Source organism: Dendropsophus ebraccatus, chromosome 9 (genome assembly GCF_027789765.1).
Source record: "Dendropsophus ebraccatus isolate aDenEbr1 chromosome 9, aDenEbr1.pat, whole genome shotgun sequence".
Lineage (NCBI taxonomy): Eukaryota > Metazoa > Chordata > Amphibia > Anura > Hylidae > Dendropsophus > Dendropsophus ebraccatus.
Window position 1 is genome coordinate 97,771,097 of NC_091462.1, and position 16,623 is coordinate 97,787,719.

The window sequence follows — 16,623 nt, forward strand, 5'->3', positions numbered from 1 at the left end:
ATTAAATGGTTCACGGATTTGTGGCTCAGAAAATGGATTTTAAAAAAACAGCCCTTTTATTAATCTACTGTTGTAGTTAGTACATTTTACAGCTGTAAAATTAAAGGGGAACTCTGGCAACATTTCTTTTTCCAGATCAACTGGTGTCAGAAAGTTATAAAGATATCTAATTACTTTTATTTAAAAATCTCCAGTCTTCCAGTACTTGTTAGCTGCTGTATGTCCTGCAGGAAGTGGTGTATTCTCTCCAGTCTGACACAGTGCTCTCTGCTGCCACCTCTGTCCAGGTCAGGAACTGTCCAGGGTAGTAGCAAATCCCTATAGAAATCATCTCCTACTCCTATCACAAAACAAAAAATTGCCAGAGTTCCCCTTTAAGTGCAGGGTCCATTTACATCTGTCGGGGATATGTGATATGCTTTGTCTGCTGTGCTCAGGAACAGGTAGTAACTCATAACTGCAGGATCAGACTACATTGTTTTTTTGGCTGTAGTCTGGGAACATGGAGACACCGTGGTCTCCATAGTAATATAGGAGTAATAAATATATTTTGCTAAATAATTTTAGATTTTATCTCAGATGCATTAATGTGAAATTAGAAAAATTGTTACAAAAGCGCACATACCCTGTAAGAGAATGTATACATGACAGCCTGGCATGCCAGTAGGGTATGGTTACCCGTCAATGCATCGTTAATTTCCCGTCACTGTTCCCTAGACTGGCGTGAGTATGACGGTCGGCCGCCAAGAAGAAGAGGCCAGGCAGAAGCCCTAGATCTTCTACTCAGTCAGGTGAAGACAAGTCACCAGCACTGTGTGTGCCATGGTAAGATGTTATTGCCATTGTACAGGCAGAGAAATACCATACAGCTCCCCCCATAGCTGCATATAAGCAATGCTCTGCTCATTCTTCTCTACCGACTGGTGCCTGACCTTCCAGGATCCTATGTACTACCAGGCAGCATGTATTTGTTTCTATGGGCATGCATAGTTTCATGCTATAGTCAGACATCTAACTGTATATAGGTGGAATATTCCATGAGGCATAGGTGTCATTTCTGTTTCAGAGCCGTTCAAGAATCAGCCGCAGAGCAGAAAGCATTCGGTGTCTAAGAGCTTGAAGCATCTCTTTCATCCGAGCAGCAAGTTTCTAAAAGGCCTCAAGAGGTATTGTACAAGGGGGAATGACAGCCGGGCCTGTCCTCTATAGCCACATTATCATGACTGATCTCCTCTATCACTTTGGTGCAGAAAAACAATTAATATGGCGTCCCTGTATCCATCCTAAAATATTAGTAACAATGAATTGTTCCATGCCCAGGGCCATCATGGCTAGTACAGTTAGTGAGGAACCTTAAAATGCCTATCAATGGTTGTTCCCAAATGTTTGACAGAACAAGACATGGTTGTTCTTTGTTGGTGCCTAACAACAGTATTGAAAGAAACATTGGTTGCTAAGCAGAACGACCCCTAGCAACCAGACTACAGAAGATGAATTGGCACCGAATTGACTGGGTAGAATGGGGAGATTTCTTCTATTTCAGATGTCACATTCATCTATTTGCAGAGGACTCTATCTGGCGTCCATATTTTATAAGGATGACAATGTGCTAGTGACTCACGAAGACCAGATACCGGTGGTGGAGATTGATGACTCCTACTCCTGCCTCCTCATGCAGGACTTCCTGTGGTTCACTAAGGTAAGATCTCCTGCCTACAGGAGGCTGGTTCCATCCTAAGACGTCTACTCCACAAGACCATACACACATAACAATAAGTTTGTTGACCCAACGATTCTGTCTGGACCAGCTGACTTATGTGTTTGGGGGTGATTGACCTGACTCCACCCAACAAATGATATTGGAAAAGAGTAGGGTTGGGAATCATAAATTTCAACACCTAATCTCAACACACCTTGAGAACACATGCATGCTCAGCCAAACAAGTGGCTGATGGCTATTGATGCAGCATGGCCATATTAAGTCTATAGAGAGTGTGTACAAGGCTAACTGGTGTTTGAATCCTATAAATGACAGAATACAACTTTCTTGAACACAACTAAAGACCCTTTTTTTCCTTCTTTCTTCTAGGTATCCTGCATGTGGGATGACATCTTGTGGCTGCGGCAGTGTGTTACCGTGTCACAGTCCTCCTGCTCTTGCATTCTGCAAACTCGCTTTAAAATGCTGCTAGCTGTGTCACAGATGCAGGTACGAATCCCAGAGATAACCTGTGCCCTTCCATCAATGAATTACTGGGGCCTGATCTCCATCTAGGCCACAACTCCACAGCAACAGTCACGCTGTACTACCTCAGTATTACTGACAAACTTTATGGTTTTCTATTGGATAAAAAGCTGCGAATGTCAAAATTGCAAACATTGGGTAAGGGGCCTATTCCACGAAGCGATAATCGGCTGAATCGGCCGATTGTCCCTCCGTGGAATAGAGACAACGATCAGCCGATGATCATGTCATCGGCTGATCGTTTATTTAGGTGCAAACCAAAAATCATCGGGCACCGGCCACGCATCGCTGTGTGGAATAGCGGTATGCAACCGACGATCTCATAAACACCATTCATTACCTATACATGTTGCAGGGCGTCTCCTGTGCTCCTTCTCTCCCGGTCCCGGTGCGGCCTGTCTGAGCTGACAGACTGCTCAGCCAATCATTGGCCAGGTCCGCCGCGGCCAATGATTGGCTGAGCGGTCTGTCAGCTCAGACAGGCCGCTCCGAAGCTGCTGCTGCTGCGCACGGGATCAGGAGTGAAGGAGCGCAGGAGAAGACCTGTAGCATGGCTAGGTAATGTATGGTGTTTAAACAAGGGCTGCAAGGACATGGGTAATGTTGTCCCTGCAGCCTTCGCTAAACGATTATCGGGCCGTGGAATAGACCCAGTAAACAAACGCACATCGGTGCTCGTTTACATTATTGATCGAGCCCCGATCGGCCCGTGAAATAGGATCCTAAGACTATAGTCATCTAATACAGACCTAATACAGTTGTATACAGAGTGCACACCTGCACTGGAGATTCTGTTGGGTGTCTCCATTGCAGGTTCCATCCAAAATACTGGATAAAATGGCAGAGTATGCTGCTCTACTGTGTCCAGTAAAATGCTGGACACCATGTTGGAAGCAAAAGTCAGTGTGGTCCATCAGGGTGTTGGTGTTCAGCATGCCATTGTTTCCACGGACTGTGCAGAACAACTGAACAACATCTAGCTATATTCATCCACTTGTACTAATGCTTTGTATATAGCTACAGACCATTGCTTACACTGAATAGGATTGCAGAAAATGCTAGCTGTAAGGTGTATAAGGTCTGTATGGTTTTGGCAGCATTACTTTTAGCAGATATCTTGAAACTGTGAAACATAAAGTATGTTACAAAGTAGCAGAACTTTTCATTCTACATATAAAAGTTGATATAATGGCCTTCCCATGTGCAGCAGTGACAGGACGGCAATGAATCAGCTCACAGTCATAACCTGATCTTCTCTTTCCGTGTCATGAGCTGCCGCATATCTTAAAGATCAAGTGTTGCCATTGCAAGGTGTCATTGTGAACCTTTGCTTCGCTCAATGTTCTTTTCCATTGCCAGGGTCTATTAGGATTCCAGGACCTGGGACAAGTATTCTTCGAGCCCATTAAAGATAAACAGGGAAACATTTTGATTGTGACTCTGAAGGAGGTGAAGCTGAGCCAAACGTTGGAGAACGTACGCTGGATGCCCGTGTTCAAACTGCAGACTCACAGGAAGTCTGTCTCATCACCGGACGAGCCCAGCGCTCTGGACGTCCTGCTGATGACACTGCATGTGAGTTGACCTTCTCGGCTTACAGTAGTTGGAGGAAGGAAGTGAGCGAGGTGTGTTATCTCCAGGAATGTGTAAGCAGCTCTTGTGTTCTGATCTGACCTGTCACTCCAAAGATTACACACATCTCACAAAGCCGAAATGGATCCATTCAGGAGATGAGGCCAGCTCTGCCTACTGGAGAGGAAGTCCATGTCTATAATAAATGGCCATGGGAAAATTCGGATTGGGAATTGTACAAAAATAACCATTATACGTTATCGCTAGAGTTGAGAAAACTTTAAGCACAATTTAGTTTGGATGCAGCAGAGCGTGCTCGGAGTTTGCTCAACAATAGTTGTCACCAAAGTATCGAAAAGAATAAAGCAAGAGTTTGATACAATGAATCTCCATCTACCTTATGTATACGGCCAGTATGAGGCTGATGTATACAGGCTAAGACCATGTTCTCACTGCGTAAGTTCCGTAGTAATCACGGCCGTTGTAACAACTGCCATGATTCCTGCAGTAATTACGTAGTGCTGAAGGCTGAGGGAATCCCGGACGGAGTGTATGCACATAGTATACACTCCAGCCGGGATCCCTAGTGGCACCGCAAGAAACTGACATGTCAATGAATAGCGACCACAGAAAACCCTGTCAGTTTACACAATGGAGGGTGCAGTTCGGGCCCCACGCTCCATTGTGTGCTGTCGGGAATTCTGATCATCTGAATTCAGCGGCGGCGGATGATCTTTTCTGACATCGGCCGTGGTCGGGTCACTGAATGGCCGGTGTCATACTAAGTAAGAACATAGCCTAACCTGTGAAACTGAGTTCTGTTGCATATTAGAAAGAACCAGAGAAGTTTTGCACACAGAAGACAGGGGGCATCATGGTCAATGTGAAACAGGGCTGTGTACACTGTGCCAGGTTTTGCCACCCAGGGGCCTTGTGTTTGTTTACTCCGTTATGTTATTCAAGTGGGCCAAGGCACTATATCCTTGTTAGCTAACAATACAATTCCTCTGGAGAGAGTGGTCCAGCACAGGTACTCCCCATCTAATAGCACTGGGGATGCAGGGTCAAGTTCATACTTGCCAATGGTCTCATTATAAGGTGAACAGGCAGTCACATGTGCTGTTTCTATGGTCTGCATGACTGCAGGATGAGACTACACACACGGTTTGCTTTTAGGCCTTATTGCCACATTCCATGCACAGTCTGTATATACGGACAGAACGGTTTATCGTAACTCCTGGCATTATGTATCATTATACAAGATGAGCTCCAAGACAGTTTAAATTTTCACAGTACTATACTGACACAGCCACAAAGTAACACGAAGATTGAAGTGTCACTTGTTTGTTTTTTTTTGTTTGTTTTTTTTTTAAGAAAATTTGTAATTGGGTTTATTAGGCAAATATGCCATTATCTGCATTCAAAAAGACTTTCCCCAGGTCCCCCCCTCTCTCATTCACTGGTCATTATCAGGAAATCTCGACTAGTCGAGCCCTGTGTATCCTATGGAGAGGGGAGGGGGGAGTAGGGAGATTAGTCACCAACAGAGAGCAGAGAACAAAGGATTACACAGCAGGACCTGTGTGAAAGCTGAATTCAGAGGTCAGAGAGGTCAGTGCTGACTTCAGAGGAGATAGCCCAGTGATGTAGCTGTAAATTAACTGTATGTTGTCCTGTTTTGGTGCCTCATCTCCCTCCACCCCTCCCCTCTCCATAGAAAACAATGAAGACAGGGGGGAGCGCTTCAAACTGCTTTTTCATGATAAAAATGCATTTTTTGGCTAATAAACCTAATAACAAAGTTTCTTAAAATCGCCTGTACTATGCCTGTATTTCTGCAAAAAAAATTAAACAACACTTTAAACTGTTTCGGAGCTCCCACCAACATGTATCATTATAATATATTCTGTTGTACACGGTCCGTCTTTATGGACTGTTCACAAATTGAGGGTATAAGGCCATACTCTGTAAGGGGACACATACAGCTACATTGAAGCTATATAGACAAAACACATTTTGTTCATCTAAACATTTCAGTAAAAGTCACTTTTTTTTCTTCATTTTTAACGCACTGGAGCTATAAAAAAAAAAAAGCCTATATAGGAAGAGATGTAAGGATTGTTTTATTTCACTCAACCTTCAATATTCCGACATGTCTGCAGTGGCGCAATACTTTTCTTGAACCTGTATGGACTGATATTAGACTGATGTTATATGGGTATGGACCTAAATGGTCCTAATATAGAATAAGAATATAGAATAACATAAAAACATATATATATATATATCTATATATATATCTGCTTTATTATACATTCCAGGACAAATTAGCCTATCACAGAAGAAGCAGCCAAGCCCTGCCGCCTGGTCTGTACCTGGGATACCTGAAGCTGTGCAGTGCCGTAGACCAGATCCGGGTGCTGGTGCCTGAAAGATTACCAAATATCCTCTGCCATGTGAAAATCCGAGCCAATGCGAATGTGTCCAGGTGTGTACAGAGGACGTATGTATGCTCTGTGTATAAGCAGGGCTTCTTTATTCACTCTAATAGATGGTTATTATGTCCATGGTATTATTACCAGGTAACACCAGGTAAATCCATGAGATCCGGGATAAGTATTCTGGACCTTATTTCCTCTGGTGCCAAGTCGAAGTGGGCCTCTTGTCTAACCCATAAGCTTAGAGCATTTTTACCTAGATTGCCATGGGCACCTTATATTATATTAGCATTTACGGATCATTTACAGAACTTATTACAAGGCTTCACAATCGTGCTGAATCATTCATGTGGCACTTTGCGTTTCTCGTTCCTCAGCTATACATGCCCTATTACATGTACGGCCAACAAACAATGGTTTTTTTAACCTGTCACCTTGACCGAGTTGATGTCTGAAGCTCCCCCCCCCCCCTTCACGCGTTTCCGCCACTTCACTGTTTTTGGTGAGAACGGACAGCCATCTAATGTGTATGGTCGCTCCCGATAGTAGATGTCAGGGAGGATGAAGATCAGGCCCCTCAGTGTATTTTCTTGCATGGCGCCATGTTCTTGGTTGCATGCACTACGTACTTGCCAGGAGTATCTGGACTTTTTAGCTCTGTGAACTTTAACGGGAACCTTGAAGTTTGTGTTTTTTTCATGGAAGTGGAAGTGAATCTTAGAAGAAATATTTGTGGTCGGAGTTGTGCAGCATTTACACAGAGCCCATGCAGCGGTGCCAACAATAAGAGAAGTGTCCTAACATTTCAATACATTTCAAAATATTTAGCTTCATATTATTGGCGTTCAGATCCAGCTTCCTGCATGCGGTGGACGTATGTAAACATTTATTGGAAGAGTCATTGTAAACCTTCAGAGAGAAAATGATGGTCCGCAGAACATTCTGGTCACTAAGGGGAAGGTGGTGTCTTCTCCAAAATAGATAAAATACTTCAGCTCTTCTGGGGGATACACTGGAGCCTTGTTACTGTAACCAGAGACGCTTCTTATTTTTGCTCATGTAAACAGACTAAGTGGTCATCAGCTATTCTGTACATCCATTTTGGTTTTCTAGCTACAAACCAAACCATCTATTTCCATATTCAGAGGAGGTGTTATCATGTCAGTGCCCGGAATGTAGTTTTCCTGCAGCGCGCCTTTGGTGTTCAGTTTATGTTCATTTGTAACCTTGTTTCTTATTATCGGAGTTACCATTTGATACATGGAGCGACATTTCTTTAAATGGACACTGTCACTTTAAAAAATGTTGACGTCTCTAAGGGCCCTATTCCACCGGACGATTATCGTTCGCATAATCGTTAACAATTAACGATCTCAAACAACCGCTATTGCGAAAGACCTGAAAACGTTCACTCATTTCCATGGAACGATAATCGTTACTTATGATCGTATTTGCGATCGTTGTTTCTTCGCTATTTCTTCGCTATTGCGTTCTTATCCACTGTGAACGACCGAACGACGTCTTATTCAATGCGAACTATTTGCGAACGTTTTGTGAACGAGCAACGATAAAAATAGGTCCAGGTCTTATAAAGCGATCAACGATTTCTTGTTCGGTCGTTAATCTTTAAGTGCATTTCAACCGAACGATTATCGTTTAGATTCGAACGATTTAACGATAATTTGAACGATAATCGTCCGGTGGAATAGGGCCCTAAGACCAGACCAGAGGTCTTGGTGTTCAGACTCCTGCAATCATTAGATAGAGCTGGAAGAAGCACTCGGCTAAGCGTTTCACTCCCTGGCCTGCTGCCTTTTCCATCTTTGTCTATGTCTCCTGCAGTAAGCGGAGGAGTGAAATGCTTAGCTGAGAGCATCTCTCCGCTATCTACTGATTGGTGGGGGTCTAAACACCCAGACATTAACCCATCAAAACCCTTCACATGTTTTTTAAAGTGACAGAGGAGTTCTCTGCTTTGGACAACCCCTACTTGTTAGAAGAATTCCTTGACAATAGGCAGCTCACAAGTTCTGCAAGGGATCAGCTGTAATCTATAGGAAAACCTGGCTGTGTATTTTTCCTGCAGCGCCACTACATGGATCATTACACCATGATGAAGCATTACACCATATCTTTTCAAAATTAGCTAGAGATCCCCTTTAAGGGCTTATACAAACAGCAAAATGGTGTGCCTGGACCTCTGTGTTTCTATAGTTGTGTGCCAAGGAGCTGTAGAGGCTTCCTAACCCACCTTATAATGTTTTGGTGAGGCACCATGTTTTAGGCTGAACACATGCAATAAAATGGAGACAGTGTGTATGAGCAAGAATGATATTAAATGGGTTGTTTGATGAAGAATTAATATAGCCCCTGTTCTACCCTAGATGTAATTCTCAGGAGGACTGCTCTGCTCAGCCCTCAGAAAGGATAGCAACTTTGCATGAACATTTCCTGTTCCAGAGGTCTCAAGTTGTCTTTGAATTAAAGGACAGACATTTAACTAAATGGCACCATGTATACTGTATTTCCCTGCAGTGGCAGTTGCATTGAAAATGAATGGCTGACTACAGCACTCCCTGGCAAAATCAACTTTTTGAAGAGGGTACAGGGGAGGAAGACCCATGGTGATCTGCTAATTCTAAAAGTACAGGGGAGCAAGAGGGTACAGGGGAGGAAGACCCATGGTGATCAGCTAATTCTAAGAGTACAGGGGAGCAAGAGGGTACAGGGGAGGAAGACCCATGGTGATCAGCTAATTCTAAGGGTACAGGGGAGGAAGACCCATGGTGGTCAGCCAATTCTAAGAGTACAGGGGAGGAAGACCCATGGTGATCAGCTAATTCTAAGGGTACAGGGGAGGAAGACCGATGGTGATCAGCCAATTCTAAGAGTACAGGGGAGGAAGACCCACGGTGATCAGCTAATTCTAAGGGTACAGGGGGAGCAAGAGGGTACAGGGGAGCAAGACCCATGGTGATCAGCTAATTCTAAGAGTACAGGGGAGCAAGAGGGTACAGGGGAGGAAGACCCATGGTGATCAGCTAATTCTAAGGGTACAGGGGAGGAAGACTCATGGTGATCAGCCAATTCTAAGAGTACAGGGGAGGAAGACTGTTAAGGTTAAATTTATATGTTGACCTCTCTCTATGGAGAGAAGCCAAAAACCCAGGTAAAGGATGGTTTTTTAATTATATCTAGAGTTGGAATCCTGCAGTATTACCAGCTCGTTACTTATACGTCACTGACACAGATAAGACAATGTATCATGATTATAAGCCTGGAGAAAATGGCCCAAGTTTTATTATGGTCATCACATTTTATAGACAGATAAAATATAGGGTGGTAACAAATGCTAATAAGGCATAGATGAGGCGGTGCTAGTGATTTAGATATTCAGTCATGCGCAATGGCATCTATATTAGTATTCATTATTATTATTCAAAAAGGTTAGAACAATACATTCTGTGCAATGATACTTTCACATTATTCCCACTGTAACAGACAGGCAGCTTTCCTCTGAGAACGGCCTTGAACGCTGATAAACATGTCTCTGAGGGAAATAGTTCTTGAGACAAAACATTCTTTCTAGTGTCCATATCAGAAGTTTTCCAAGGTAAGAAATGGTCCAACTATAAGTTAACCCTATCAGGGACTCTCTAATGTGCTGGAGCTTCTGAGCAAGAGGCCTATATATATGTGTAGTCATATAGGTACGGTGCAGGTAGGTAAAATCGTATGGCTGGCCTTATCATTCCCCCATTTGACATCCGTGGAGCATGGATATGGTTCATCACTGGTGGTTGGGTCGTAGCCGGAGGTTTTAAGGACTCTACCCTCAGCCGCAGGTTGATCAAGGGACCACAGGTGAAAACATCCTCCAAGTACTAGTACAGCATCCAACCTCCAGAAATGTCCAGGCGGCACAGATTCAAGAGAACCGATAAGAGAAAGAAAGCATAGTAACGTTAGTCTCTTATATGAGGGTGAAGCTTCTTCCTGTTTGTCGAGGTTTTATACGAGAGAAAATACACATGAACACTTTTACTGAAAAACAGATCAGTATTATGCATAAGACCACTTGGAAGAGACCCTGAAGGACTCCCATTAGTTTATGGGCATCACCATAGGATAGACAAAAATAGTACCATACGTTTTATTGAAAGTTATAGATGGCGGAACAAACTTACAGCAGATGTGGTAGTAAGATCTGCAATAACCGAAAGAAAATACTAAACAATGGGTGAGTCTGTACAGTATACATCAATATACAGCTTAGTTACAACAAAACAAATAAAAGCTTATTATCAATACTCAAACAATCATATATATATGACAAATACCTCTCCGGATTTTATCAAAATAACCAAACCTTATTGTCTCATCACTCCTGTCCCTAAGATTTGTCCCTAATCTTGACTACAGATGTAGCCCCCTTCTCTAGGTCCCTTTACCGTAGGACTGCTTTAAAGGTAAGACAATCCTCCGTCCCGAACCTAACTAGTCTCCTGTCACTCCTACGTCTCCCTGTGACACTGAGTGATCAGACAATAAGTTCTTCACTGTATATAACAGATGTGACTCTATCACAAAAACTCTACCACTTAGGCATCATGTGGATATTGGAAAATCACAACAACTAACTTTAAAAAATTTCTGAAAAAGAAAAGTTAAGATGTGAACAAATCTTATCTCATGGCAAAAGCAAAAAATAAAAATTCATTGATACATAAACCAAAAACAGCATAACAGGTAAATGCAATAAAATCTCCACAATGTGACCTACTATGTAACCACTAGATTCACTTATAATAACCAATTAGTGAATTCACAATCTTTAGTACCGGATTCTCAAAATTTCCACTTCTTTTTTAGTCTTTTTACTTTATTTTGTACCTAGAAAACGTCTTTATGATTAGATCACACAGGACTAATGACTGGTCGCATGGTCACATCTCTTCCTGTACATAATCATATAGTATAATACATACACCAATAATATGAAGTAACTGGGCGCTTAATACCGATATAATATTTGGATCCTACTGAATTGTCTCTTGTCTGACTGAGATCATCATATATTACACATAAGATAACCACCATAGAAATAACAGCAAAGTGTAAACGATACATCACCTAAGGTTTCAAAGCCTTTTTATGAGAATAATATATATCATATGATCCTTTTTGTAATAGTAGCATTGGTATGGATCCTTTATCCTTAAACCCATCTTTTGACTGACAGGCCTCTTTACAGACACTTGGACTCTTGGCCTCAGTTATATCGCTTCTTTTAAGGCCACTCGTATCACCTCAGACATTGGCTTTGTCGTCTCCCATAGTTTTGGCTTGACCTGTAAAGAAGACACCAGTACAGACAAGGACATACCTGTATAGGCCACCTGTGGCAGGTGGATGACGTCCACTTACATTCCCTGAAACAGGCAGGAAGATGACAGACTATGCAGACAGGCACTTTACGGTGTTACTTACAGTAGGTTATGACAGGTGTAGATAATACAGCCGTACACAACCCTCTCTGCTATATTTGTTGTCCCCTGGGCCGCCCAATGTGAGGATACTACATCACATTACACATGGCTTCCTTCTGCTGGTTTTGTCAGATAACTTACAGTGGGATACAAGGCTGTCGGCAAATAGTTATTGGATGCCATCTTTACCCTGTACCTCTTCTCCATCCGCTGGTCTCACAGCTTGTTGCTGATTGTCTCTGGAAAAGACTTAAAAACAAACAGATCCACATCTCCCCTCCACCTGTACACTATGTACGGTTACCTCAGGAAGAGACTGGAAACATCTCCCCATTCCCTTGTACGCTTTGTACGCTGTTACCTTGGGAAGAGCACAGAAACCACCGCATCACCAGCTTTATCCATCATCCATCACCCTTTTTGGCATCAGGGTTTGTCAGCGTGAACGTTGTGTCAGCCGCTCTATGGCAGCTTTTCTTCTTCTTTGAACAGTTTTTTTTTTCTACAAGTGTTTTTGGTAAGCCCAGGGACCAAACAAATCTCTAATTTGCCAATTAACCCATAATGGTGGGCTTCATATAGACATCTGCACAGTTACCTTCAACCATCCTACATGTCTCAGTGATTGTCCTCACCTCCAGCTTATAGCAGGAGCGGTTTCTGCAGTGGAACGTCACACTGCATGGCGGTCACCATATATCCTTGCGTCTTGTGTCATCCATCTTTGAAAAGTCTGGGATAATCTACAATGAAAACTTTTAAACTTTCATTAATATTTGGGCTTTCAATTACATTTTCATCTTTCACAATTTAAAATATCAAACACAATAAGTAACAAAAACATCCTTATTCAAAAATAAAAAATTTGTACGGTGTTTAAAAAAATTTAAAACATCAAAATTGGCTACTCCATCAAAATGGGCTGCTCCCATTTCCATTCACCTCTATCCCCTCCCCCATTTGAATCTACATCAAGAGGCAACAGAGATGCTAGATTCAATGCACTTAACACAAAATATATATATATTGGGGGGGCATAAGGAGTGCAGACTGGAGCCATGGACATGGGTTTGGTTTTTACTAGGGATAAAAATACATATATATTCATGAGCTAAGTTTGCTATAATCATCACAAAACTGTTACCCCTAAAAATAAAAACATTAAAAAAATTAAATGAATTCGCTGAAATGAATATTCCTTCAATACGCTGCTCTTATCAGTAAGCAGAACGCTCTGAGCTTCACTTCTAACCTTGAGCAGTGAGCAGTAAAATCATAGATACAAGAGTTAAAATTTCTTGGAAGTTTTTATTTTATTTTTTTTCTAACATCCTTGAAGTTACAGAAGATATCAGCGCTGTGCTCTTATGCACCAGACTGTAACCTTGGACAGTGGCACACATACTTATAACTTAGTAGGAAAAAAAACAATTTGCGTAGAACTTATTAGGATAGATGTGTACACATATATACACACACATATATAAACACTTGTTAAATAAAGTTACATAGAAATATATATATTTTACTGTAGTAAACTACTTCTTCTTTGAAATATCATACGTTGGGGACACACACTTAAAGAAAATCTGCTTACAATATATATTGGGATACATATATATACCTACAAAATACTTTTTAAATACAAATGTGTAAGTTACAGTAATAAGTTACTACAGGCTCCTTATACCATTGGGTTCTTAATAAGTGCACAAAATTCTGCGTTTGATCTTTACCAATTATCACTTTTCTCTTGACATTCCTAATAAAACGTACTTTTTCTCTCTGACTCCTCCTACTGACACTTCCGTATAACAATCTTATACACTAACAGGTCTACTAGACCCAGCTCCTTCAAACAGTCTCATTGCTTTTCCCTCCAACAAACCTTTGTCTAACTTTCTTCACCATCAGGTAATAATATTCATTAATAAATGTGCAAAACAGTTGTTAGACTCTATCGGAAAGTCCTGTGCCCGCCCCCTCAGTGACACTAAGCAGTATGGGCGGAGGACAGAAATGCCAGGAGTTAAAATGGCCACCGGACTAGATAACCGGATATAAGGGTGTTGGCTTAGGGCATGGTTTTGAGACGTCACAATTATAATGGAGACGTGGATGATATGGGGAGTGGTTGGCTTTCAGTCGCCATCTTTGAGGGCTGATTACAGAAAAGTGGTGTACACAAATAAGCAAATGTTCCACGGTCGGGACAACAGAAAATGATCAACATTTTTTTTAACACGTAACATACTTCTAAAGGGGAACACCAGCTTAGTAAAACTGGCTGAAATACAGTATAATGTAGGAGCGTACATTACATTACACTAACAGCTCTGATTCTTTTTCCTAATGCTGCTTGCATGTGATCTGCAGCCCTCAGAGCTGGTTGATGGCCTTGTACAAAACATAACAAATAACACACATTATGTACTTTGTATGCTGCTTCACTACGCAGCATTAATTAACCTCTTCAGCTCTCTCAGTACTGTATCTAGCAATGAGCTGGACTGTTCTCCTTGTCTGAGTACGTGGCTTTGTACTCAGACACTTACATGGCAATATACACTATTTGAGGTTAGGCTGCCCACCTCCACAAAGGCATTGGTCTTACTATCAGGTAAGGGGCACTTTAAATCAAAGTAACTACTTCAACAGCCGACCAAGGGGAAGATTCCTGCAGAACAGAGGGTCTATACGCCACCATTGGACGTAGGTTGGCTTTTCGCAGGATCTGGGGTTTGTATACAGATATAAACTGGGTACAATGATGTAACATAATGATGTGGCTTGGGTCGGCCACACACACTACAATATTCTGTCTTATCTAGATATTGTTGGTCACCGGCACATGACATGTCCACCCAGCTGGACCTGTGCTTCCCACCCATTATCCTAAATGTTTTCCTTCTGTCTGACCCTCTGGCTCTCATCTATCTACTCCACACCCTCCCCTCTTAGAACTCTAATCCTTGATTCCCCCTTAGGGATAGTACTTCGATTAACCCCCAAGGTTCCTGGAAATTCCAAGGACCCATTTGCCCTGCATGTTACATGTAGGTCTGGTTACCTACCCACAAGGCAAAAATAAGTGTGCACAGGAGTGTGAGTGGTTTCCCAAGTGTTGGTCAGAGAGCCAGAGGCTGGTGGGGCTAAGGCATGTATCTGCCTTCATATCAAACCTCCTAAAGATCTGTTCTAGATCTTGCACTGCATCTTTACATGCCCATCGCTATCTTCCTTAGCTTCACATCAGCTTCACATAAACTTCTTGTGGAGACTGGGGATCCCTTCTTTTAGAGAATAACTGTCTCATCCTTGCTCAGCTAATCCCTAGGTAGCGTATTGGGGAACGAAACCTAAACCTTAGGTTTTAACAAGCACAGCCGCTATAGGCCCAGCCGTCACAGTGACACACTATGGCGACGCACTACAGCAACCTACTGTCCCTCGTTGCTAATTCCTCCTAGGGGGCAAGGGGGTAAGTCACAGATCTTCTGACCTGCTCTCTACCACAGTACAAGCACAAGTAATGGGATCAATACAAGTATTGTTCCCGCTGCTCGAGACAGATATCACTTATCAGGAACCCGTTCACTCCAAAAGTTATATGCCTACTGTCTGTGACCTCGCAGGTGTTCTCGATGCCATGCTGTATTACAAGGGTTAAGCATTAATCACAGCCTCCCCGTAAGGACGCAGAAGTGAATAAGTTCGGCAATCCCTTTCCTTAATTCAGCATAAATACAGCAACAGCTTATCTCAATCACACAACAGTTTGCGACGGCAATGCAGCACTTTAACCTTGTCCTATCCTGGGTTACAGAGTTCTTTGTCTAACAATTAGACTCAGCTTTACAAACATATAGAGAACACAGGTGACGGGAATCTCATTAGATCCGTTCCCCTGAGGCACAGATAGTACGTAAGAAAGGAAAGTCTTTCTTACCTGGCCAGTTATATCTGCGCGTCCGATGACGGATAAATCACCACATCCCGTCTGTCTGCGTTCTAGTTTGCAAGAGGCTGAGTCCCTGTTCGGGCGCCAAATGTTAAGGTTAAATTTATATGTTGACCTCTCTCTATGGAGAGAAGCCAAAAACCCAGGTAAAGGATGGTTTTTTAATTATATCTAGAGTTGGAATCCTGCAGTATTACCAGCTCGTTACTTATACGTCACTGACACAGATAAGACAATGTATCATGATTATAAGCCTGGAGAAAATGGCCCAAGTTTTATTATGGTCATCACATTTTATAGACAGATAAAATATAGGGTGGTAACAAATGCTAATAAGACATAGATGAGGCGGTGCTAGTGATTTAGATATTCAGTCATGCGCAATGGCATCTATATTAGTATTCATTATTATTATTCAAAAAGGTTAGAACAATACATTCTGTGCAATGATACTTTCACATTATTCCCACTGTAACAGACAGGCAGCTTTCCTCTGAGAACGGCCTTGAACGCTGATAAACATGTCTCTGAGGGAAATAGTTCTTGAGACAAAACATTCTTTCTAGTGTCCATATCAGAAGTTTTCCAAGGTAAGAAATGGTCCAACTATAAGTTAACCCTATCAGGGACTCTCTAATGTGCTGGAGCTTCTGAGCAAGAGGCCTATATATATGTGTAGTCATATAGGTACGGTGCAGGTAGGTAAAATCGTATGGCTGGCCTTATCAAAGACCCATAGTGATCAGCTAATTCTAAGGGTACAGGGGAGGAAGACCCATGGTGATCAGCCAATTCTAAGAGTACAGGGTAGGAAGACCCATGGTGATCAGCTAATTCTAAGGGTACAGGGGAGCAAGAGGGTACAGGGGAGCAAGACCCATGGTGATCATCTAATTCTAAGGGTACAGGGGAGGAAGA

The 16,623-nt window shown here is 42.3% G+C and overlaps 1 protein-coding gene across 11 annotated transcripts in view; it reads left to right on the forward strand.

Annotated features, from left to right (window-relative positions):
* LOC138801300 (ankyrin repeat and fibronectin type-III domain-containing protein 1-like) overlaps positions 1–16,623 on the forward strand; it is a 195,318-nt gene that overhangs the window by 161,299 nt on the left and 17,396 nt on the right. For 10 of the 11 annotated variants that reach the window (XM_069983959.1, XM_069983955.1, XM_069983956.1 and 7 more), the window contains 6 exons: positions 718–825; positions 1,067–1,166; positions 1,567–1,699; positions 2,090–2,209; positions 3,605–3,820; positions 6,139–6,305. In XM_069983959.1, the coding sequence (XP_069840060.1) occupies positions 718–825; positions 1,067–1,166; positions 1,567–1,699; positions 2,090–2,209; positions 3,605–3,820; positions 6,139–6,305 (844 nt within the window). The remainder of the gene's footprint in view (positions 1–717; positions 826–1,066; positions 1,167–1,566; positions 1,700–2,089; positions 2,210–3,604; positions 3,821–6,138; positions 6,306–16,623) is intronic. The other variant, XM_069983958.1, reaches the window with a different exon arrangement.